The 26333-nt window shown below is 39.1% G+C and overlaps 2 protein-coding genes across 2 annotated transcripts; both read right to left on the bottom strand.

Moving 5' to 3' along the window:
* Positions 1 to 18529: 18529 nt before the first annotated feature.
* Positions 18530 to 19441, bottom strand: LOC146615727 (olfactory receptor 6N2-like). Its single transcript, XM_085373825.1, has one exon. The coding sequence runs from the start codon at positions 19439 to 19441 to the stop codon at positions 18530 to 18532; it is 912 nt and encodes a 303-aa protein (XP_085229951.1).
* A 4822-nt stretch (positions 19442 to 24263) lies between these two features.
* Positions 24264 to 25211, bottom strand: LOC146615726 (olfactory receptor 6N2-like). The gene has a single exon (XM_085373736.1). The coding sequence runs from the start codon at positions 25209 to 25211 to the stop codon at positions 24264 to 24266; it is 948 nt and encodes a 315-aa protein (XP_085229862.1).
* Between the last annotated feature and the right edge of the window lie 1122 nt (positions 25212 to 26333).

Genomic DNA, 26333 nt, shown 5'->3' with positions numbered 1-26333 from the left:
TCATTATGGCTTTGCCAAACTGGTCAACTTGATATTTATTCATTTTAACTTTTAGTTATTACAACTATTTGATAGAGGGTGTGGGGAGTGTTACAGGTTCAAATATTGAGGGTGAGCACAAAAACAACAGAAGAGTTAAGTCAAACGATGATTTTTAATGAACACACGCATGGAGAGATGAACACTGCACACACCAGCATCGATCTCCGCCAAATGATACACAAGCAGTTGTTTTTATAACATCAGGGTATTATTTATGACGCCCCCTCATGCTTCAAAGCAGATACAAGGCCTATCTCCCCTCACCACACTCCCTGCCGGTGACTGATGCCCTCAGGGGTCGGTGCATTGGTGGTTCTTGGTGTCCGGGGCTGGGCACTCAGGTATGTACCAGCTCACTCCCGGTGGCTACCTGGCGGGGCCTGGCACCTGTTGCTCGGTCAGGCCTCCTCCGGGGTGTGGGGGGCCCTCGGGCCTCCGGCCTCTGGTCCTGCGGCTCGGTTCACTCTGGCACAGCTGGCTGCCGGCAGAGCCGGCGGGCACGCCGGTGCAGCCCCCTCTAGCTTCTGCTCGGTGGCTACTGGGTGACGCCTCGTCTGGGGATCCTCAGCCCTTCCCATGAGGGTGGCACGGATGCCGTGATGATAATGATAACAAATGATAATAAACTAAAAGCGCTGGGTCACCGACCCAGGACCATGACAGATACAATACATGCATAAGTTTCAAAACCACAAATGTTCTGTTGACAACTTTTGACACATTTCAAAGGACATCTTCTCCGTCTCGAGGCCAGGTGCTTCCTATTAATCTTCTAGCTCTCGCTTATCTCCTGGAACAAACTGTCCCTTAGGCAAACACAAATTTGCAGTCACAAACTTTTGCAAACTATTATTTGAACTCTTACCTAAACATGAGTCTAACTACTGTTTGTGTGTGTATGTCTCGACCTCCAACGCACTCAGCCTCACCCCGCCCGTTGATGCTTCTAACCTTTTACCAGACAGAAGCTCTCTGTGATAGGTGTAATAATCGTAACTAAGAACATGTGTAATCTATTGAATAAATGCTTTGATGAAATGGTAATTAATGATGATGGTTATGAATAGTAGCAGTAAAATATTTCCCTGATCTCCACAGGGGCCATAGCCCGCAACCCCAGGAGGGTGTGCTCCAACAATAGGGGGATCACACTCCTTAGCCTCCCCAGGAAACTCATCCCGGTCGCGGACCAGCTCTTTACCCTTTTGAGATGATGTGGTTCTGTTTGCTTTATCAGGTAATGGCCTCCAGCTTGCACTGGAGCAGTTTGCAGCCGAGCGTGAAGCATCAATAGTGAGAATCAGGAAATCTAAATGATACTTAAACATAAACAATGAATGTCAAAATATAAGAAAACTCAAAAACACTGGACAGGACAGGACTGTTTCTCCAAATAATTTTTGGCTCTGTGAAAATAGTGCACTGTGTAAAAACAATGGGTGTAATTGACAAACAGCACAATACTCATTTACCCTCTGGGATAATATCTGATAATCGCATGGCCAATTTAAGATGAACAAGTAGAAAGCAGGAACCTCGCTGATTCTCCGCTGTCAGTAACTTTGACAGTTTGATTAACTCCACCAAATTAATAGATTGAAGCCAACTTAATGAGGCATCAAAACATGTCGTGGACACATCTTACTGTAAATAACACTAAGATTTTTTATATATTGTATCATTATGTGATAATGACACTTTTAAACTAAGCAGAATAATATAAAAGCAAAATTGTTCCTATTCACATTTAGTGTTATATTTGAGTGTACTGAGTGTCATCTCAATACATATTCGGGATTCAAGTATTCATTTTAGTTGGCTATTGCAGAGCACAGTCTGCTAGCAATGATTGTTGCTGGGTATGGGGGAGGGTTAGGGTTAACACCAGAGGCGGAGGGAGACACTTGATACACCCGGGGTAGTATGCATGTGGGATTGGTGGTGGGGGGGGGGGGGGGGGGGGGGGGGTGTGTTAGAAATGACTGAAAGAATAATAGGCTCTGTTTTGAGTTTTGTTCAAAAGTTATGCAAAAGTTATGCAGGCTTGTTGTGCAAACAAGCCTGCATAACTTAATAAATATGGAATTTGAAAAATAACAAACCTAAAAAGAAACACTAGGTACGAGATACATGAGTACCTATGATACGGTGATACTTTTGGTAAACAACCATTTGACTAACATGTCTGTCTCACCTGGCTCTTGTTCCCTCTCTGTTCTGTCCTCGTTCTCCATCTCCCTCTCTCTCCCTCTCTGTTCCTCTCTCTCCCTCTTTGTGCTGACAATCAAGCCAAACACCAACATCATCAAATACACAGCAAATCCAGCATGTCCAAATTAACACTGTCGGATTTGATTTCAACACTATTAAAGTGTCTATATGGGTCCACACCAGAGAGTGTTAATTTAACTCTTTTTGGAGGGTTGGTACGTTAACTCTGATTTAGTGTTAAACACCAAATCTGTCTGGAGTTGATAATTTAACACTTGGTGTTAAGAGTTTATATATTAACTCTCAAAGAGTATTTTAGTTTAACTACGTAAGAGTTATCTTCTAATTCATTCTAAAAAGCGGGAATTTTACTGTTCTGAACTTCTAGAAATTTCTTTTGGAAATAAACATTTACTAAAAAGACGCAATGGTTTTTGAAAAACATTTATTCTGAACTGTGCACCACAATTTCAAAACATTTTCTGAAAGATGTAACAGTGTACATATTCTCACTTTCATTAGAATTTTGTTTATCAAAAGGTCTGACATGGTAAATGCAAATAACAGCATTCTCATCACTTATTTCTTCAATACAATATGCATGTCCTTCATTCATCCTTTGTGGAACTTCAACGCACTTCTGCTCTCCCCCATATTCCATCTTTACAGGCATATCCTGTGCGGAGATTGAATAACAATTAGTTGACACTAATTAATGGCACAAATAATCCAGTAAACAATTGCAGCACAGTAAAAAAAAAAAAAAAGGAATCCTCTTTGAGACATTACTTGTGTAAAGTATTTTTCCCAAAAGACAAGGACACAGGCAACAGGTAATACTGAACTAAATGTAAAACCTCAACCTTTTTAATTTTTACCTAAACCGTGTGCACAAAACTCTGGAGGGATCTATGCTAACGTAGAATCCAGTCAGGATGCCTGCTACTGCTGTTTGCTCGTTTTTTTTTTATGGGAGATCGTTTTCAGGCTTCAAGCAGCACCATTATACCAACATTTCACATTCTAGACATTGTTTTAGGTGTATTTGACCAAAAGTTTGACTGAAAATTCACATCCAAGCTTTTTTTCAAGGCTGTGGTATTTGCCCGCAAACAATACCTTTCAGCTAGCTAAAACAGAATATTATGCTATCACCGAGCAACATGGCTAATGCCTTTCACACAGCTTTGTCTCAACTCCAAAGAGCCACAGAAGTAAAAGCTAATAATAATAATTGAAACAATCTTTGAAAAAATGACTTACCAAGCATGGCAAACAACTCAAATATGTAGAGCAAAATGTTCTGAAACGGCTTCACTTCAGCTTCGATTGGAGCCGTGCTGGGGGCGGAGTCTGTCAATTTACTCTATTGGTGTCATAGCCTCTGTAGGAGTTCAGAGTTAAGAGGTCAAGAGTTAATGTTTCCATTGTAACACCTCCAGATTTGACAGAGAAACGCTCATTTTTAACACTCGATTTTAACTACTATCATTTTACACCTCAGAGTTACATTAAAAGAATGTGACTCTACTTAGAGTAAAATTAACTCTACTTTTGCAAGAAGACTCTTAACACCAAAACATTTAACACTTTTGAATTTGCTGTGTATACAGTTGAAACCAGATATTTACAAACTCTTCAGATAAAAACACAAACACTTTTTTAATTGTAACATAAAATCAGGCTAAATGTTTATTTTTTTTAGGTTGATAAATATAAAAAGCACATTTGTTAACTTTAAGAGTAAAGAGAGAAACTATCTGTATTTCTTAATTGTAAATGGCACCAAATTGTATTCAAAATTGAGCCACACTTATGGAGCTCCACAGTTCTTTTCCTGGTGTTTTGGTTGATATCTCTTGATTTTCCTATGTCAAAGAAACAGGCTCTGTGTTTTGCCTTATATGCATCCACGGGTGTGCCACCAGTTTACTCACATGGACTCTACTAACCTATCAGAAGCTTCTTCAGCTCAGAATGGAATCGTCTGGAGTTTTCTTATTAATTAACAATAAACTTAGTGTATACTCCTAAATTTGATGAAAGTGATAAAAAACATAGACAGCTCTCTTTATTCTGACATGTAACTAATTCAAAAGATATTTCAATATTTATTTATCCAAAACAAAACAAGTTTACTCTAAATTGATGTTGTACAGTAAAAAAAATGTTCTTGTTTTATGTTTTCCATAAAGTGTATGTAAATATCTGGTTTCAACTGTGAATATCCTGCTGTGTATTGAAATTCCTCTTGTTTTGCATAGAAATATACTGAACAACATACAAAGCATAATATATAAAATAACATCTACCTGAGTGTTTTCTTTGAAAGAAGCCCCTTATGTCCATTCTTGTATTCTGAAACCAATTTATTTAGCCGTGGAGGGTAACAACTGAAAATATGAAATAAACACAAATGTAAGCTAAGACTCTCTAAAGAAACAACATTGTTGTTGTTCGGCTTTTCATTTCGCCATTTGTTGATTCACTTGAAGAACAAGTAATGTAATATGGGTCAAGTGATCAGTTTGATATCAATCTTTCGTGATACACTGTCATATTTACATTGTTTGTACAGTATGAATGATTTGCTTTGGTACCTGGTCAAACTTCAGTTCTCCTCTGTCTGCCTGGCTCCACTTCTCCAACAGCAAACTCGCAGGCAGCAGCTCCCCACAACCGAGATGACAGACCTTGCCGACCGTACATACAATACACAAACATCACATTGGGGAGACAGGTCAGGCTAGGTAGCAAGGAAAAAAACATCAAAATGCGTAACACAAAAGGATAATACAGGAATGCACAGATATTAACACACCATAGCACAATAAACACAGACAAGCAACACGGGAAAGTGTTCCAGTGTGTACATCTGATCTGGGACCGCTGCAATCTTCGACTGCGCCTCCAGCTGACCCGATGTCCACATCAGAGGGGAGGTAAGCGTTGGAGGTGGCGTTGGATCCGGGGTAGGGAGGGTGATGTGTCAGCGAGTGCTTATCAGTATCAGTATATGTATGTGTGTGCGTGTCCATAGTTCAGCTGAGACCGCGTCCTTCGCCCTGCCAGGCCCTGCCAGGCCCTGCCAGTGTGCACTATGTGCTTCAAATATTGTGTGTAGTTTTTGTTTTATACAGTTGTCAGCCAGGCATCTAACTATGAAAAAATTACACTCCAAAAGACCCTGAGCTTCTGAAAAAACAACCCGGGCTTAAGCCCAGTAAGCCACCCCGCCACTGGTTAGCACATGTGATAACTTTGACTTCAGAAGGTAAAACTTGTTCAAAATCTGTGCTTGAATCACATCTTGTTTATTTAAAATCCATTATACTAGTTTACACCATAGTCAGGTACGCTTCGAAGGCTACTCTTTAAATCTCCTATTTCTGATAATTAATACCAAACTTTTTAATACAAGGCAAGTTTAATTGCTCTCTTAGGCCAAAAGACAAAATGGCTTGTTGACCACTTTATCCTTTTGACAGTTACGTCTGTGATAGTTACAACTTAGTGACACATTGTGGAGGCCATTGAAATAATAAATTCTCTCCTCCTCTCTCTTCTCTCTGGTGTGAAGACCCAAAGGTACTGGATGTTTGTTGTGATATACTACATTAGATCAGGTTCACGGATCCTGCTAATGACAGTGATACATGGGAAAACATCCCAAAAGTCCTTCATAGTAGCTACTGTGAGATAATTAGTTGTTTAGAGACTGGCTGCAGTCAGGCCACTCCTCTGAGGCTTGGCCTGTTGTTTTACACAGTGCAGGTGGGATGCAAGCTCACTAATGATACTCATTACAGTAACCTTATATCACCTATGGACTGTCAACTTAATTTCTGTCACCTAATCCTGAAGTAAAATTGCATAAACATACAGTTGGAACTTACTTTTTTCTTCTAAGACCACACACACACACACACACGGGTCTATGTGGTATGGAGGGACTATCCTACGTCAATCCGCCCGGTGGTGGTTTAAGTGGACTACCCTTTTCAAAGGACTTAGAGCCAAGGGAGTGAGGTTAAAGTGTTCGAAAAAATCTGAAAAAAATTTGGGTCACTTCAGACCTCATACACTCCCTATAGAAGTCTAGATACACTGATACACACCAACCAGACTCTATTGTGTTTTCTGGAGACATTGTCCACTTGACAACAATGTGTTTTATGAGGTCCAAAAAAACAATATTGGGTCTTTAAAGGGACAATGATGTAATATTTAAATAGCTCATCATTACCATAAATACACATCTGACAGGACACAGGATTACTGGAACATCATTTTATTAGTGTTCTTGGATCTGAACATTAATTTTAACCATAAATAAAAAAAGAAATCTATGGACAAAAATGCCCACGCTTCCCACAGAAATATAAAAATATAGAAAACAGAAAAATTAAAAACATTTAAAATGAATTTTAATAGTTTAAAGGTAAATATTAAGGGGAGAAAATATGCATTTATAATTTTTTATTTTAAATATAACCCGTCAAAAAAAAACCCTAAATAAATTAAATGTAAAAATTATGAAATACAAACTGCTTCTGTATTTAACAAGAACTTTTTTTTTTCTTTAAACAGAACATCAGTGTTAACAACAATTGGCAATCTGACCAAGATGTAAAACCACATCTGGCTAAACAGTTATTTTAGTTCATTTTTTTTCTGCCTTTTTGCAGTTAATCCTCTGTTTCTTACAAAATCTCTTATGTTTTGAACTGTTCTTCCTGCCAACACCGGATCTTCTACCAATTTGCAATGACTGCATTCATTTTTGGTGGCTAGTTTCCCTTCGTTTATGTGGTCTTTAAAATGCCTCATCACTGCAGCAACCTCAGCCTTGGACCACATGTTTTTGGGAGCTCTTCGGGAATTGTGGGATTGAGCAGCATTTTTCTCTGGAAGATATATAAAGTAGTAGTAGTTAAAACAAACAAAAAACCAAACAAAAAAAAACAAAAAACATTTGCTTGTTAAAAGAATGGATGCTACCCTGTATTAACTTCTGAAATGTGTTGCTACCATCAATATCAAAACGAGCTAAAATTCTCTTTGAAAATTTATCAAATTTCTAAAATGAGACAACATTTAGTGTTCCGCTGTGAATAAAAGACTAAATAAAAAGTTGAATAAAAGTCTCTTGATGCATGCTCAATCATCCAGGTAAGTAAATCCCAAAACGTTGATTCTGTTAATCTGGACGTAGCGTTTTCAGTGGGAGAAACATTTTGTCACTCATCCAAGTGACTTTTTGCCACCACTCTGCAGTTTGCCATATGTTGCAAAGTGATGAAACAATAATACGCTTAGAGAACCAACTGCACCCCTTACCTTCAGAGGGAGCAGCAGTCTCACTTGCTGCAGGCATTGTGAGTGGTCCTTCATCTGCTGATTACACAATTTGATTAAGTTTTAATATTTGTAACAAACATTTTATCCACAGAAACCAAGCTAGTGGTAACTTACCACAATCTACAGTGTCTTGGAGCTGCGCTGTGTTTGTGGAATCAGCTACTGCATGTACAGGCTCACTGGTGCCACACGCCGACATTGTGAGTGCTGTGTCATCATCATCTGATTCACTCTCACTGTCCTTTGTTTCAGCATCACTTAATGCAATTTTATCTGAGAAATTGTGGGGGGGGGAACAAAACAAAAAAACAAACAAACACAACCCCCCCAAAAACCTCACATTAACAACGAGATATGACAAAATACAGAACAAATACTGGAAATTATAGTACATAGTTTTACTATTTAAGGCCACCACTCTGCAGTTTGCCAAATGTTGCAAAGTGATGAAACAATAGACTTCAAGAACCTTAAATCATGGACATTTAACAGAATGGTCTGTGCTTTTAGGTTTTAATTCTGTTGATAAAGCATAATATTCAACTACTGCCCTAATATTTGCTCCTTTCAATACAAACCTATTTTGATCTCATCCAGTGATTTCCCCTGGATCTGGGAAAGATGTCCTTTTTCCAGTGTTAAAAGCAGTTTGGAAATCTTGGCCAGCTGTGTTGTGGGAACTGGTAATCTGTAGAATTCGCGGTGAACGCGGATATCATGACCCAGGAAATCTGCAACCTGATCAAGTTCGTTGTTTTTCAAATTAAGGACTTGTGAGAGTGTGGCAACATGTTTTCTGAGCTGTGTCGATCTTAGATACTCAGGCTGCTTTGCTCCACACTGGTGTGCATGAACACGCAAGGAGTCCATTCCTCTGTAATGACTCATTGATCGGGGTCTTGCAAAGAGGTAGATATTAGTGGCACAAATACCACAGTCAGGCCTCCTACTAACCAGTAGTGACAGAGCATCCAGCATGCTTGGTGTTAGCAGAACCGGAACATTTCTGTCCCTTTTCCCCATTATTTCTATTCTACAGAAATAGTTACAGAGTCTCTGTTCCATTTCTGAGAGCCCCATGGCAACATCTGTGTGGAGTGCTGTTTTGTCTCTTTCAAGAAAACTTTTGAGGCGCATCTTTGAAACCTCTCCAGAACGTCTTCGGTTGAACACAATGATTTGTGAGAGTGTAACTTGTGCAAGTTGGGCATAATTCTGAGCTGTGGCTTCGTTCTCCAAGCTGCAAAAGGCACTTTCTGCAGATTTTTGAAGGTAGTGATGGAGAATCCGAACATCTTCTGTAAAGGGCAATGTTGATGGCTTGTTAAACTTTGCCTCACTCAATGTGTTCAAGGCACGGTGAGACACCATCTCGGACCATTTGGAGACATACAACTTCTTGAACGCATCAGTGGACTTGATTAGGGCTTCATCCTCTGTCATGAGGGCACGACAATGGATAATGTCAGACATTTTATGCAGTGTATGTCCCAGTTTCAGCGCAAGGCTTGGAGTTTTGTATGACAGTGTCTCTTCATCAAAACCTGAAACTTTCTTTACTGCTTGCACAACTCTCTGGAAATTAGCAGGCTTAATAGCTTCTTCCATGTTATGCACTGAGAATTCTGTGCGCAGACACAACAACAAACGTCCCGCTTCACGAAGCTTCTGTCGTATATAATCATACTTTGTAGGGTCTTGTCCATGTTTATTGTAGAGGGACTGGGCAAAGTGAATAACAGTAAAGTCATTTCGCACAGCTGAGGCAATCTCATCTTGTTTCATAACAGCAAGAACCTTCCAGACTCCACTTGACACCTGCGGATAACACTGAGACTCCAGAGTTAAAGCCAGGCCGAGTACTTTGGTTCTTCCAGGTTCTTTATCCGTGTCATCTTTTGGTTTGTTCGGACATCTGCGGACATGTCTCCAAAGATCCTTGCGAACATACATCCCTTGACAATAAAAGCAATGAGCGAACTTTCCCTCTACTGCTTTAATCTTGGGTCTTCTCTTCACTTTCAGTGGTCCCACTCCACCATGCAAAACTGCAGCATTATGCTTAAAATTTCCCTTATTTCTCAATTTCTCTAACAGACTTTTACGCTCGTTTGAGTCTCTAGGCAGGGAAAATGCATGCACAACATCAGGAGCCGTTTTGTGCGTTTTCAGGTGGCGGGAAATTTTAGCTTGTGGTTTGCCACAAAAATAGCAGTAATTTCTTTTACTTAAAGTCATTTTTTCTGATTCAGTTTCGCAAAGCTCACTTTTATCTTGTGGCTTGTCCTTTGTCAAGTTGTGGATTAAATTCATTGAATCTGATTGTTCATGCGCTTTGGAGATGTCATTTTGGCATAGCAGACCTTTTGATGTGCTTGGCAATAATGAGATGTCTTCATCTGAATCTTCATCATATGACTCTGAATCTGGCACATATTCTTCTTCTGATATGCTGTGGTTGCCATCATCATCGCTTGATATTTGATCCTGAACTGAATGTGGCAATCCATCCTCCCCTGAATATTCAGAAATTTCTTCTTTCTGGAATGTAAGAACAAAAGTTATTTTAATTGATCAATACTTTAGACAGGTAAAAAATAAACTGAAAAACAAAGTCAAGCCAAATATGAATGGGATACACACCTGTGTTGACTGGTGGCAATTCTGATTTGCCAATTTTGCAAGGCAAGATTTGTGCCAGACCCCTAAACAAACTGAAACACATTTTGATAGACTTAATTTAGCTTTGCAGTTCTATTTAAGTGAAGTAGTTTTTTGTCAAAGCATTGCAGTAATGTCAAATGCTGAAAAAAAAAAAAAAACCCAAACTGTTCACACTTAAGGATATTTTAATGACTACACATACACTGCTAATCCCCCCCCCCCCCCCCACCCCAAAAAAAGGACATCCCAGATGTGAATGAAGGAATTATTCTTATTAAATACTTTGTTCTTTAGGTAGTTGAATGGCATGAAAGTGTGTAGTTGAATGTGTGTGGCCTCCAGATGCCTGTATGACTTCCCTACAATGCCTGGGCATGCTCGGGATGAGGTGGCGGATGGTCTCCTGAAGGATCTCCTCCAAGACCTGGACTAAAGCATCTGCCAACCCCTGGACAGTTTGTGGTGGATGGAGTGAGACATGATGTCCCAGATGTGCTCAATTGGATTCAGGTCTGGGGAACAGGCGGGCCAGTCCATAGCATCAATGCCTTTGTCATGGAGGAACTGCTGACATACTCCAGCCACATGAGGTCCAGTGTCGTCTCGCATTAGGTGGACCCCAGGGTCAAACGCACCAGCATGTGGTCTCACAAAGGGTCCGAGGACCTCATCTTGTTACCCAATGACAGTCAGGCTCTCTGGCAGGTACAGAAATGCCACCCCTCACCATTACTGACCCACTGCCAATATGATCATGCTGGAGGATGTTGCAGGAAGCAGAACGTTCCCCACGGCATCTCCAGACTGTCACGTGCTCAGTTTGAACCTCCTTTCAGCTGTGAGGAGCATAGGGTGCCCGTGCCGAAGTTGCCAAACTTTGTGTTTTCTGGCAAATGCCAAGCATCCTGCATGGTGTTGGGCTGCAAGCTCAATCCCCACCTGTGGACGCTGGACCCTCAAGCCACCCTCATGAAGTCAGTTTCTGACCATTTGAGCAGACAGATGCACATTTGTGGCCTGTTTGAGGTCATTTTGCAGGGCTCCTCTTGTTCCTCCTTGCACAAAGGTGGAGGTAGCGGTCCTGCTGCTGGGTTGTTGCCCTCCTATGGCCTACTCCACATCCAGGTAGCACCTCCATGCTCTGGACACTACACTAACAGACACAGCAAACCTTCTTGCCACAGCTCACATTGATGTGCTACGCTAGATGAGCTGCACTACCTGAGCCACTTGTGTGGGTTGTAGACCGTCTCATGCTACCACTAAAATGAAATCACGGCCAGCATTCAAAAGTGACCATAACATCAGCCAGAAAGCATAGGTACTGAGAAGTGGTCTGTGGTCACCACCTGCAGAACCAGTCCTTTATTATGGTGAATTGACTATAATTTCCACTTGTTGTCTACTCTATTTGCAAAACAGCATGTGAAACTGGTTGTCAGTGTTACTTCCTAAGTGAACAGTTTGATTTCACAGAAGTGTGTTCTGACTTGGAGTAACATCGCATTGTTTAAGTGTTCCCTTTATTATTTTGAGCAGTTTATGTTATGGAATGGGGAATTGAGGACAATCCCAAGTATACCATTTTTACAAGGTCCTGCACCAATGAGGTAATACTACATTTCTTTAATTAGACGTGACCACCCATTAATTAAAAAGGGAGCAGTGTTCATTTCAGCTAGTCTTAACTTGTTGAACTCTATTAATGCTTTTTACTATACACTGTACCTATTCACTAAATGTCTCACCTTTGCACTTATAGCCAAGCCACTTGAGGGAGGAAACCGGTCCCACACACTGAATGCACTTGTCCAAAGATGATATTGTTGTGCACACCAGACGATGATTGTGAAACTGTTAGCAAAATATTGCAACATTTATTTGTTTTGGACAGTTGGAAAGGTGAGGTGTTTTCAATTCAGTTGCAGATATCAACTAATAAACTTCGTCCATGTAAATCACATCACACCCAGGCGACTGCCAAACACACACACACAGCATCCATAAAGAATGATGATAGATTAAATTATTAGTTCATTAAGTGGTACACTGGATTATATTTACCCTTTCAGGCTCTGGATGTTTCAGGTCCAGATCATTGTTTGGAAAGCTGTTTGGTTGCGGCTTTAGGCAGCTCACAGTCTTTTGAATCTGGCTGGTCTCAGTCTTCATGTGTAACAGATAGAAAATGAAGACAAAAGAACAGTAATCTGACAGTTACTAAAAATGCATCACTCAAGAGGATGAATAAACCATTTCACTATCGGCAAATAGCGTAGGGTACACATCGTGCATGAGAAACATTCATTAAAATCTGTCCTAGGTCAATGTTACCTCTTCAAAATCTTGCACTGAAGAAGAATGCATGGCTTCTGAGCCTTGCTGAGGCATTTCTTCATCAAGATCCTGCAACAAAGAAAAGATGGCACAAAGATTAGACCAAGTGCTCTTCTTGCAACTGTACTGGGCAGGCCTGTGCTTCTGTTTTTAATTTGCATGTGTGTGTGTGTGCGCGTGGGGGGGGGGCTTTCCACTCAAGAAATGTTTTCTTCTGAAAAAAATACTGGCTACAATAATTAACTGATTCCTTTGCAATCATCCATCCTCTTCCACTTATCCTTATCAGGATTGTGGGGTAGCAGGTTTGGGGCCTATACCAGCTACCATAGGGCAGTACAACCTGGACAGATCACCAGTCTAACATGGAAGGACAAGCATTTGCATTCACACCAAAGGGCAGTTTTGAATCACCAGTTAACCTAACCCCATAAGCTACATCTTTGGACTGTGGGAAGAAGCCAGAGTACACAGCCAGAGAGAACCCATGCACTACAGCAGTAAAAAGTGCCTAAAACAAGTTAAGTCGTATAGTACTATCTATCTTAATGTTCAAGCCTGAGTTTCAAAAAATTTCAACATAGAAACAAAGCACATGCAGTCAGTTCTGCATGCTGTAGGTCAAACTGTCAAAAAATACGAGAAGACCCCTCCTAAAACCAGAGTGATGTCACCATGAAGCAAACTTTGACAGAGTCCCCCAATAACAGTGTGGTCCTCCTAAGTCACATTTGGGTGGTTAACACACACACACACACACTCAGATGTTATCCAGACTTGCACTTTGAAACAATGAAAAGGACCTACAAGCCACGGTCCATGTAAATCACATCACACCCAGGTGACTGCCAAACACACACACACAGCATCCATAAAGAATGATGATAGATTAAATTATTAGTTCATTAAGTGGTACACTGGATTATATTTACCCTTTCAGGCTCTGGATGTTTCAGGTCCAGATCATTGTTTGGAAAGCTGTTTGGTTGCGGCTTTAGGCAGCTCACAGTCTTCTGAATCTGGCTGGTCTCAGTCTTCGTGTGTAACAGATAGAAAATGAATATACAGTGCATTTTTGAAGACGCTTTTGAAACATTAAATAAACTGTATGAGAAAGATAAGTTTCAAGCTAATGTCTTTAAAATATTCACTGTCATGTATAGAGAATTTAAGGCCCTATGATTAAGAGACAAATAGTCAGTGTGATTTCTTTATTTTTTAAGCCATTGCTAAAGGAGTAAAACAATCACCTGTAGCAGCAACGAACTGTCACTAGGGCCCATTTATCTTCGAGGGCCAAAATTTAAAATGAATCTAACTAAAGAGGCTACACAGCAAAATCTCCAGTGTTAAATTAACACTAGAGAGTGTCTATATGGGTCCACACAACACTGTTGAGTGTTAAATGAACACTTTTGACAGTGTTATATGTTTAAAAGTAACCTAGTCAGTTTTGAAGATTAACAGTGGCTAACACTGAGCAGTGCTGATTTTCTAACACTGGAATATTTCTAACATTTTGAGTTATTTTCCAGTGTTAGAAAATCAGCACTGCTCAGTGTTAGCCATTGTTAATCTTCAAAACTGACTAGGTTACTTTTAAACATATAACACTGTCAAAAGTATTAATTTAACACTCAACAGTGTTGTATTTAACACTCAGAGGTGTGGACCCTTATAGACACTCTCCAGTGTTAATTTAACACTGGAGATTTTGCTGTGTAGAATCACATTAAACATCAATCACTGTTAAAATTTAGAAACCGAAAGCCATTTTTTATTTCTGCATACCTGCTGATATTTTTTTAGTGCTTTTAGAGGGCTTTGATGTGGCAGCCATCACAATTGCCTGTTTTCCATTAGTACCTACCCCTGTTTTTCCAGTAGGTTATAGTACCATGTAGTTTTTCAGTAACTACTGCACCAAGGTTCCAAGTGATCCAAAGTGATCAGAAAATTTGACATAGACTGAATGCCACCAGGTGGCTGGTCAATGGTGTCACTCGATAAGTTATGAGTGCGCCTCCTTCGTGAAAATCCAAGCCATCATTTTTGAAACTCTGAAATGTTTGAAATAGCGACCAAAATTAACAGCGTGATCCCTGAATTGAACACTAAAGTATAGACTGAGCAGGCATTTTGTCACCTTGACGTCCATGCTTGCTGTGGCATTTATATCACTGGATGCTCGGCTGCATTGCTATAGTGACCCCAGGCACAGTAGGTGATACTCAATTTCAGTGAAAAACTAGATGCCCTAAGTCACGTTAAGCCAATTTGAGTAGGTACAAATGTAAAAATGGCTTACGGTATGCAATTTATCAGTTCCAAAAAGTACAATTGTAGAAATACCTTGCATCTCCAGAGCCAATCCGAGTCACCATAATTATAGTCTATTTCTTCGCCTGGACTTATGTCTCTGCTTGCAAATAAGCATAGATGGGGCTTTCCATTGATATTTAATATTTTCATCTTAGCACTTGGACTGATGTGGTTGTCGTTGACAAGTCTGCCTAATGACCCATCTTCTTGAGATGCATCCACACTGTGGGGTTAGGCAAAAAAGTATTAGCTTAACTAGTTAGTTAGGAAGCTTTTTTTTTCATAAATCAAAAGCAATGTGTAATTTAATCTTAATCAAACTACACTGATATAATACGCACCACCAGAGTTTTCCATCAAACTTGAATTCAAACATGAACACCTTCAGGCTGTCATGATAAACTCTGGGTCTCCGCTCACATTCTTCTTTTGTTATGAGTTTACCTCTGTATTCCAAAAGGAAGTCTCCTTTTTGGAATGGAACAGTCGTGAAAATGCCCCGACCTGAATTGCAGAGGCATACCAAGTGAGTGACAAAAGACAAAGTGACAAACTCCAAATCTAATCCAAACTAAAGACCAACTTACCTTTGAAGGCATTTATGTAGTGGATATCAAGTCCCAGTTTGTCCCTTCCAGCAGAAACATGACAGACTGCATCCTCCCGTGGAGGAATGCGTCTCCTTCGCATGTTCTCCTGTACGTTTTGATTGGCTGCATTACCAAAGCATATAAAGTATTACGATTATCGTCATCATTGTCATCATCATCAGTAGTAGCAGAACTAGCAGTAGTGTAGTTTACAGCATAAACACAGCTGACTTATTCATAGTCCTAATTTATGCCTTCTTTTAAAATGTTAAAGGCCTAGTACTCAAAATGGCGACATGACATTTCTGTAATGGCGACTGCAGAGAGTGATACAAGTACTGAGAAAGCTTAGGCATCAAAACTGTAAGAAGTTTTTTCTTCAGGCATATAAATAAATACACGACTAAATACACTTATACCCTTGCTTTTATTTTAGGGCTGTCAGCAGAATGGACAGACATTGGACAAACTGCCCGAAATTAGCTAACAGCGACATCAGGGATTTTGACTCAGACTGCGCTGGTTTAATTGTTAATCGCGTTAGTCGCGATGTCGGCATTAACACGTTTAAGCCACAATAATGCTTTAACACCGAGTAAATCCTAACACGGGTTAGCCCGCTTTTGACGCGGTTAGTCGTCAGCCCTATTTTATTTACTCAATGACAAACGCTGGGGCCGTTTTACTTCTTCAAAGACTCACTAACAGTCCATAAAGCATAAATTAAACCAGTTTAATATAGGCCTGTGCACCTATAATTTCATATAGTATTAAAGTCATGGTGCATTTTACATTAAAAAAGGCTTACCTTTGTGTTTTTAATCCGTCTTCGTATTGCCGTCGACATACACTTGTTAAAGGGCACGCGCGCGAAAGTTGTGGCGCCGTTTCCTGTAGGTACCGCCTATATATATAGCCTACCAATCACAATGACTTCCGGCCGTGTGTATTGAAAATGTGTATTAAATTGCAGTACCTACACACATCCACTCTAACTCGAAACGTCGCTGTGCAATACACTGGAATACACAAAAATCAGGTGAGGGGTATAGGTGGACTTTTAAGAAAATCAGAAAATGTTTTAATTATAGTTTAATAAATGAATTTACACTACAGTTTAAGCAAATACAGGTCAAAAGATAAATAATGACCTCATAAGAAGTAGAAAAAATTATTATTTAGACACTTAAAAATGCATTTACAAGTCATGTTTTAGGGGGACACATGAATACACAGCAAAAAGTCGAAATGTCCCCGGAGCCCAGGTACAGCGCAGGTCAAATGTCAATCCATACCACATAGACGCACTCACACACACACACACACACACACACACACAAACCACAAGCGCACACAATATAACCTTACATAAGAATATATAACCTTTGTTTGGCTCCAAAATTTTATAGCCCTACAGGAATAAATCTAAAAAAATCATCAATTCATCAGTGGAAAAAAATAAAAAAATGAAACTAGTTGTAAACCAATTACATAAAAAGAGCACTGATCGAAAGAGCGTCCATTTAATATTGGAAAATTATTTGGTGATGAGTATATTATGAGTATTATGAGTGATAACCTTAGTGTGTGAAATTTAAATTTACTGCATTGAGGTAAAGCAGGACAACCACAGAGATGAGTTGACTGTCAGAGGCCATTAGAAAATAATTTGTAACCTTCACCAAAGCTGTTTCTGTCTTGTGATGAGCTCTGAAACATGACTGAAACTGTTCAAATAAACAATTTCTCTGACGATTAACAGTTACATATTTTACAACTATTTTTTACAATTACGACAATTTTTGAGATAACAGTAAGGTTGCCTATTAGTCTATTATTAGCTAAAACATCTAAGTGAAGAGATGGTCTTCTAAGTACTACTTCCAGCTTAGAGGTCTGTGGTACACAACCGATTAATAGTGTAATACTGAAATATATCTAACATTCATTTAGAAACTTCTTTTTATTATAGTTATTTTTAGACTGTTTTTTCCTGTATTTGATTATGTGAATTTAGAAATTCAGTAAAATATATTTACTGGCTATATTATAAAATGTATTTAATTCAAATGTTTACTTTCATGTGAGGTAATTAAAACAAAATCCTTTAAACTACTCTGAAGAGTTACAAGATTTGACCATTATATCTCCATAAAAAAACTGCTCATTTCGCAATAGTCACACCACATAATGAAATTCAGAATCACATAAACCTACATATAAATCAAACGGAAAATATATACTTTAGTCAGACCTACAATTTTTTGGTGATGTCAATCCATATGTTTTCAATATGCATTCTGAACCCTATTTCATTTACAGAGGGCTGCAATACAGATAAAAAAAAACCTCGGCATGTTAATTCTCTCGCTTCCTTATGTACTTGTCCTCATGTCAAACTACTTCCTCCATATTTTCAGTTATCTTCATACATAGTCTCAGCTTTTGGATTTGATTGTGAGAACCAATAAATATGAAATCACAGTATAAAATTATGAACACATTTCTTTATTCAGAAATCTATATGGGAAAAGTGATATCAGACAGGTAGGATCTTGCTATTTTCTTACTTTCATTTAGAATTTTAAATAATGATCCGCTCTCTGTTGCACAAGGAAAAGGCCCAGTTTTTGAATCTCACACTATGACCACAGAAATCTGTGATATTATAATACAAAAGAGAAAAAGCTATATATTTTTGGTTTTCATTCAATCAATCATTTCAAATGTCCTTAAACTGTATATGAAGAAACAATATTATGAATAGGAGTAATGATAGTAATATTTTTTAATGAATAATCCAAAAATTACTGAACAGAATCACATGCTTTGAATAGCTGGAGAAGTTTATCAGTTTTTACACTGAAAAGAAAATGTCTCAGAAATGATAGGTCTTATTAAAGACCTACCAAAGATCAGATATCATTTAACACCTCTTAAATAAACACTAAAAAACAATTTTTAACAAAAGACTATAAAAGTCTACAATAGTTTACATTAGTTCAAGAGAACAACCTTTTGAGGTTTTTAGAGATTTCTTTCATTTTTAGTCCATATATTATTGGATTGCAAAGAGGGTTATATGTTATAAATTGCAATGTCATTATAAAACGTGCAGTTTTAGGAAACTCTGATTCCAGTCTAACTATAACCATATCATAAGTAACCAAACAAGAATAGTTAATTAGAACTAGCACATGAGGCAAACAGGTTTGTGCAGCTTTTTTTCTGACATTTCCACAACTCTGACAGGCAACTATAATTATCTTTATGTATGTAAAAAGTATAAAAAGCATGGGGAAAAGTACACCATTAAATAGAACAACCATACCATATATAGATAGTTCTTTTGAAGTTACACAATAAAGATGATTTACAGAATTGTTACAAAATATACCTTTCAAAGTAAAGTTACAGAGTGGTGTAATAGAATTTCTTAGTACTGGCACTACAATCTGAATAGCAGGTAAAAACCAGGACATTATCAGGAAAATACTGACTCTTGTTCTTCTCATGATAGTTGGATATTGCAGAGGTTTACATATAGACACATATCTGTCATAAGCCATGGCTGACAGCAGTAAGAATTCTGAACTGCTTAAAACATAAAACATGAATACTTGAAAAAGACAGGCGTGATACAAAATAATCTGTTTTTCAGATAAGAAGTCAATCAAAAGCTTCGGGTAGATGACAGTGCTCAAAACAACAGAATTCACTAACAAAGCAGCAATGAAAATGTACATAGGCTCATGAAGGCTTTTTTGAACTATGATGACCCACACAATAGTGGAATTGCTGCAAATTATTAGACCGTATACCATAAACATAATTACAAAATAAATATATCTGTATTTCTCCACTTCCACATGACCACCAAAAGTTATATATGTTATATTCATTTCAGCATTCATGAAAATCAGATATTACAAACTAAAATTTTAAACAGGCAGAATGTTTAAAACTAGTACATATAAAATATTATTATTCATAGATACCTAAACTTGGTGTGTGTTCATCTTTAGAAAGTGAACTGTTCAAATCAGACCAAATATGTGATGAAATGAAACTTCAAGCTCCATATATCTCATTCAACTCTCCACAAAGACCTATTACCATGTTCAACCTCTGGAGACATAAGCCGACAGTGGTTAGCCCTTACTTACACGGGTACATTTTCTGGCTCCTCCTCTTTTACTACATACATACGTGGGTATTAATTGAAAAACAAATTTTAAAGAAGAAAAAATTAGTTGACCGGCAGAAATGATAATAAAATAACAGCAAATATAGTCCTATATTTAAATATGTAATTCTGTTCAGGCTAAGAGAATTTCATGTAGATCGACATCATGCACACTGCAATGCAATGTGGGGAGAAAAAATAGTTAATGCACTTTAAGATAATTTCTGTTTTCTTTTTTCCTATTTCCATTGTGTTTTGTGTGCTTTTACAGCGTTTTTCTTATTGCTGGTGTTTTCTTAAGTTGCAGTCCGTTTGGCCTCTCAGGGCCACCGTAACAATTCCATAATTTACACAAATTTACTTTAGAGAATATAATTAATTGACAAATTTATAGAACAGTGAGGGTTCTTTTTAGAACACACCAATTTTTTTCAATTATTTATTCCAATTCAAGTCTTTCAAGTCCAATAAATAGCTTGAAAGGTTACAAAGGTAAGTGATGAACTCCAAGAGGTTAAAAAAAAGGTAGGGTTTCCCAAAATCCTGTGTTGCAGAAAGTAGTGTGTTGCACAAAAAAGGTGAGAAAAAAGCAATTAACAGTGGAAGAGAGACAGACCAGCATAACACTTAAAAATTTAGGTCTTTCCTACAAAGAAATTGCAAAGAAAGTCAAGGTGTCAGTAAGTACGGTTCCCTTCACCATCAAAAGGCACTCAGAAATTTGGGGCAAACTCTGACAGGAAGAGGTCAAGCAGACCCCAAACCACAACTGAATCAGAGGACAAGTTCCCTAGAGTTAACAGCTTGCATGATAAGTGGTTCAATGGACAATAGCTTCAAGCACAGCTTAGTAGTAAGCTGTAATAGTAAGCATGTCTCCATTTCAACTGTGAAGAGAGGACTTCGAGCTGCAGGTTTGACAGGACTAGCTGCAGCCAAAAAGCCATTGCTAAGACATCAGAATAAGACAAAGAGGCTTGCCTGGGCCATGAAGCAGACTACTGAAGACTGGAAGAAGGAATTATGGACTGATGAATCATAATTTGAAATACAGTACATCACGTAGGATCTTTGTCTTCTCTGGGCTACTCCATTTTGGGGCTGCCAGTGTCGATTATCTGTCTCCACCTCACTTCATTTCGAGCAAGATCCTCTGTCACACCAACCCTCCACATATCCTCCTTCACTATATCCAAGATCCTTCTCTGTGAACTTCATTTTTGTGTTCTGGCTGTTAGCTCCACATTCAACATCCCCTTTCCATCCTTTTATATCCACTATCCCTCCTCATCACATGTGCAGATCATCTCAATCTTGAATCTCTAGCTTTGCCTCCGAACTGCTTAACTTGACCTGTCCTTCTAAGATACTCATTTCTAATTTTGTTGCTCCTGGTCATTCCCAGTGGAAATCTTAGCATCTTCAACTCTACCATTTCACCTTCTGTCTTTTTTATCAGAGCCACCATCCCCAAAACATACATCAACTCTGCACTCTCTTCTCACCTGTCTTGGGTAGTGCCCATTGCTTTGAATGGTTGATCCCCTGTATTTAACTTATTTATCCTTGTGATTTCTTACATGTTCACCTTTCTCTCTCTTATTTACACACATGTATTCTGACTTTTTTCTACCGACTTTCATTCCTCTTCTAACCAGTCTATACCGCCATCTCTCCAGACTGTCTTCCAGTTATTCTCACTACACATCACAATGTCATTTGCGAACATTGTAGTTCATCCTGCCTTGCCCCATTTACCAACCTACCTATTCTTGTTAACAAGAAAGTGGCTCAGAGGTGATCCCTAGTGCAACATCCACCTTGGCTTGACCATTGTCTTGATGTTTTCCAAAAATTGTTTTCAAAATCTTTGATTAAATTAAATAGCAAAATGTTCCTTTAGAGTTCTTTGAGCGCTTTCTTTTTAGCACCACTCCTGTGAGTGGTGGCCTGTAAGCTCATCACATGCAGGAGGTGCCGTCTCCTGTAGTCCCACCACGCGCAGTAGGTGCCATAGGGGTCAGGTGCAATGTGTGCTGGGCAGCAGCCAGGGGCAGAGACCCTCAACTCTCACTCTGGCAGAGCTTCAACAGCATTCCTAGGGAGGTTGGAGACATTGAGTCCAAACGGACAATGTTCAGCACCTCCATTACTGAAGCTGCTGTACTGAGCTGCGACCACAAGGTGGTTGGTGCCTGTCGTGGTGGTAACCCCTGGACCAGATGGCAGGCACCAGAGGTAAAGGGAACCATGAGGCTGAAGAAGGAGTCCTCTTGGGCTTAGTTAGCCTGTGGGACTTCAGAGGCAGCTGATAGGTACTGACGGGCCAAAGCGGAACGTGGCTTGGGCAGTGGCTGAAGCAAAACTGGGTGCGAGAGAGTTCGGAGAGGCCATGGAAACAGACTTTCAGACTGCCTTGAAGAGATTTTGGCTAACCAACAGCAGCTCAGGAGGCAAAAGCGGTGCTCTACTTGCACTGTGTAGGGGTGGAGGTGCTGACTTCGACTGAGGATATTGTCGGGCAGTGGAAGGAGTACTTCAAAGACCTCCTTAATCCCACTGAGACTTTAGGTACAAGGGGGATGCCTTGTCTATGTCCAGGAAAGAGGTCACGAAGGCAGTTAAAAAACTCCTTGGTGGAAGGCCCCTTGGGGTTACCCTGAGTTCCTGAAGGCTCTCAGTATTGTAGGGCTGTCTTGGTTCAAGGGGCCTCTGGATTGGCAAACCGGGATGGTGGTTCAAATGTTCAAGAAGGGGGACCAGAGGGCATGCTCCAACTATAGGAGGATCACACTTCTCTGCCTCCCCGGGAAAGTCTAGTCTAACTCCAGGGTGCTGGAAAGGAGAGTCGGTTCATTAGGCAAACCTCGAATGCAGGAGAAACAATGCAGTTTTTGTCCCAGTCCTGGAACCTTGGACAAGCTTAACCTCTCGAGGATACATGAGGGTGCATAGGAATCTGCCCAACCAGACTATATGTGTTTTTGGATTTGGAAAAGGCATTTTGGTATACTGTTGGAGGTGCTTAGGGAGTATGGGGTATCTGGCCCAATGCTACATCTGGCCATTTGATCCTTATACACCTGTTGCAAGAGCTTGGTCCCCATAGATGGCAATAACTTGCATTAATTTCTCCTGGGTGTTGCACTTCGCCAGGGCTGCCCTTTGCCCTTTTTCTGTTCATAATTTTTATGGACAGTATTTCTAGGCATAGCCAAGTGGCTCCCACTTGGGTGGTCTCAGAATCTCAATTCTGCTTTTTGCAGATGATGTGGTTCTGTTTGCTTCATCAGGTGATGGCCTCCAGCTCACACTGGAATGGTTGGCAGCCGAGTGTGGAGCGGTGGGAATAACAATCAGCACTTCCAAATCTGAGGCCATGACCCTTAGCCAGGAAAGGTTGGAGTGCCCACTATGTGCCAGGGACAAGTTCCTGCTTTAAGTGGGGGAGTTTAAGCATCTTGGGAGGGGCACAGAGTAGAGTCGCTGCTCCTTCACATTGAAAGGAACCAACTGAGGTGGTTCAGGTATCTGACAAGGATGCCTCCTAGATGCTTCCTGGGTGAGGTGTTCCAGGCATGTCCCACTGGGAGGAGGCCCTGGGGCAGACATGCTGGAGAGATTATATTTCTCGGCTGTCCAGGGAATGCCTTGCTTTTCCCCCAGACAAGCTGGGGGTGGCTGGGGACAGGAGGGTATGGGCTTCTCTTTTTAGGCTGCTGCCCCCATCACTCTGCCATCGATAAGTTGAAGAAAATGGATGGATGGTGGATTGCTTTTCCAGCCATTTTTTTGCTCACATCCTATCTTTTTTTAGGATGAGCTAATATATTGTAAAATAAGTAGTAATCTCATGTTAAGCATTTTACACGTTTGTTACTGTGATCTATGAATAATTAATCGGTGGTAAATAATCTGCAAATTATTGGATTCTTTTCTTATATGACAACTTTTTTGGAATTAGGATTGTACTTTTTCAAATGTTTTATGCACATTCAAGATAGACGGCAATAAATTACACTGGCCCATGATTTGTGACAAGGGAGGAAGATGTAGTTATTATAAAGCTATTGCAGCTATCACAGTTTTATAAAGTGTTACCACCCATTCCTTTAGTGGAAAATCTCTATTACACAGCATATATAAGAACCACCAATAATGTTATAAAAATCCAAAATAAAATATGAAAGTCTGACAAAATTAATCTGATAGTTTATTTGATTACTTATCCTCTTACCTATCTTGGAATTGGTGAACCTTTCATAAAAGAAGGCAATTTATATTTGTATTTAAATACGTCACCAAAAGCTGTTAATGTAAATTAACCATAGGTCTTAAACCCTATTCACATGAGCATTTTACTGAGCATAACAACAGACTTCAATACACTTTAATAATAATATTATGTTCAATTTATTTACAAATACAGATGAACACGGCATGGTTTATTTTTTCCTGTACTTTTCTGAATAATAGTTTGAATTACTTTATTAAATGAAAAGCATTTTCAATGATGGCAAGAAAATTATTACAAAACAAATTGTGGCACCTTAGCATTCAGAGTTAATACATGAAATGATTTTAGCATGATAGAAAAATCTTTTTAGCTGTTTAGAAATTTCCTTCATTTTGAGCCCATAAATGAATGGATTAAGCAATGGATGATAGAGCACTATTTGTAATGTCATTATTAATCGCGCAGTTTTGGGAAAATCTGATTCTACTCGAGCTATGCTTACATCATAGATACTTAAACAGGAGAAGCTAAATAAAACTAACAAATGGGGTAAACAGGTCTCCAAAGCTTTCTTCCTCACGTCTTTACAGCTTTGATAAGTGAGGATAAAAATGTTTGAGTATGTAAAAACTATGAAGAGCATAGGTAATATTACAAGATCTATTAAAGCAACTACTCCAAATACAGTAATTAATCGTGACTTGACACACTGAAGAGTGTAAACTGCATTATTACAAAATATTCCTTTTAAGTTAAAGTTACACAATGTTGCTTCAGCACTCCCAGCTGTTAAGACTGCAATGTGACAAACAGGTACAAGCCATGCTACAGCCAAGAAAATACTCACAGTGGTTTTACTCATGATAGTTTGATATTGCAGAGGTTTACAAATAGCCACATATCTGTCATAGGCCATGGCTGCCAAGAGAAAGAACTCTGAACTGCCTAAAGTGTAAAACATAAAAAACTGAAAGAGACAGGCTGAATATGTTGTGACTTGTTTTTCAGATAAAAAGTCAATCAGCAGTTTGGGGTAAACAGTTGTGCTGTAAAGAACACAGTTCAGCAGCAAAGCAGCAATGAAAGTGTACATCGGCTCATGAAGGTTTTTATGAATCCAGATTATGTACACAATAGTAGAATTACTGCAGATTATTAAACTATATAATATAAAGAAAATGAAAAAATAAACATATCTGTACTTGTTAACTTCAACATACCCATCTAGAGTTAAATATGTAGCATTTAACACCTCATCCATTAATACTTTGAAAAAAAATTATAAAACCAGCAGTGTTAATGAAGAATAACAAATAACAAAACAAAACTGCACCAATATGCAACCTATGTTGTCTTTCCTTCATTCATTTACAGGTATTTGAACTTGAAATATATCTTGGAGTACATTCATCAGTCAAATGTGCACAGTGAATCATCTTACTCTGTGAAAGGTTTTATTAGGTTGCTTTGTCCACCAGGGAATTGTACTGTGAAGGTCACAGTAAATCAAAACTGGATTATAGATGGCAGACAGTTGGTGTCGTAAGCCACCGCCTCTGTTCAAAGATGGTCGCTCATAGTGGACATAAATGGCTTCTTTCACTACTCTTTCAAACCATATGTCTTCTCTGTCCAAAAAGAGAAGACAGATAGATTTCTGTCTATGTAAGCTGCTACACTTGTTTTTCGACAATCTACCACACATGACTTTAGCATATACCAATGTTAAACATTGGAGTAGTTCTTACAGAACAAAGCATACAGTTAGGGCTGGATCAGGTAATACAACATCCTCCCTTTGTTATGCTGCAGTAGGCCTAGAATCTTGGGGGCTTTCCATAATGCACTTTTCCTTTACTCACCTCTTTTCACTCACTATGTGCTTGTACATCACTCTGCATTTAAAGAGTTATTATTAATCTCTGTCTCTCTTCTACAGAATGACTTTTGTACTGTCTTCCTCCCCTCACCCCAACCGGTAATGGGTAGATGGTTGCCCCTACGTAAGCCTGATTCTTCTTGTTTAAAGGGGGTTTATTTTCTTCCTGTCACCAGGTGCTTGCGCATAGGGGTTACCTGATTGTTTGTGTGTATTGTTGTATTGTATTATCTTTACCTTACAATATAAAGCATTATGGGGCAACTGTTAATATTGGCAAAATCTGAATTAAATGGAAATGAGACGATTCTAGGGAAGTGAGTGACCGCCTGTCAATTCTGAACTCCTTACAGGAACACAGGACAAAGTTCAGATGGGCAAGCAAAAAGTTTTGAAAGTTAACTAGGAAACAGGCAAGGAAAGCAGACTGCACAATGGAAAATGGCAGGACTTAGGAGATTAGAATCAGTAAGTCTATTTGCAGGCAACTATAGTGGTGTAAAA

The sequence above is a fragment of the Diplotaxodon limnothrissa genome, linkage group LG16 (genome assembly GCF_057381915.1).
Source record: "Diplotaxodon limnothrissa isolate DT_005_m linkage group LG16, D_limnothrissa_male_GT1.1, whole genome shotgun sequence".
Classification (NCBI taxonomy): Eukaryota; Metazoa; Chordata; class Actinopteri; order Cichliformes; family Cichlidae; genus Diplotaxodon; species Diplotaxodon limnothrissa.
This window is presented reverse-complemented; position numbering and strand designations above follow the sequence as displayed.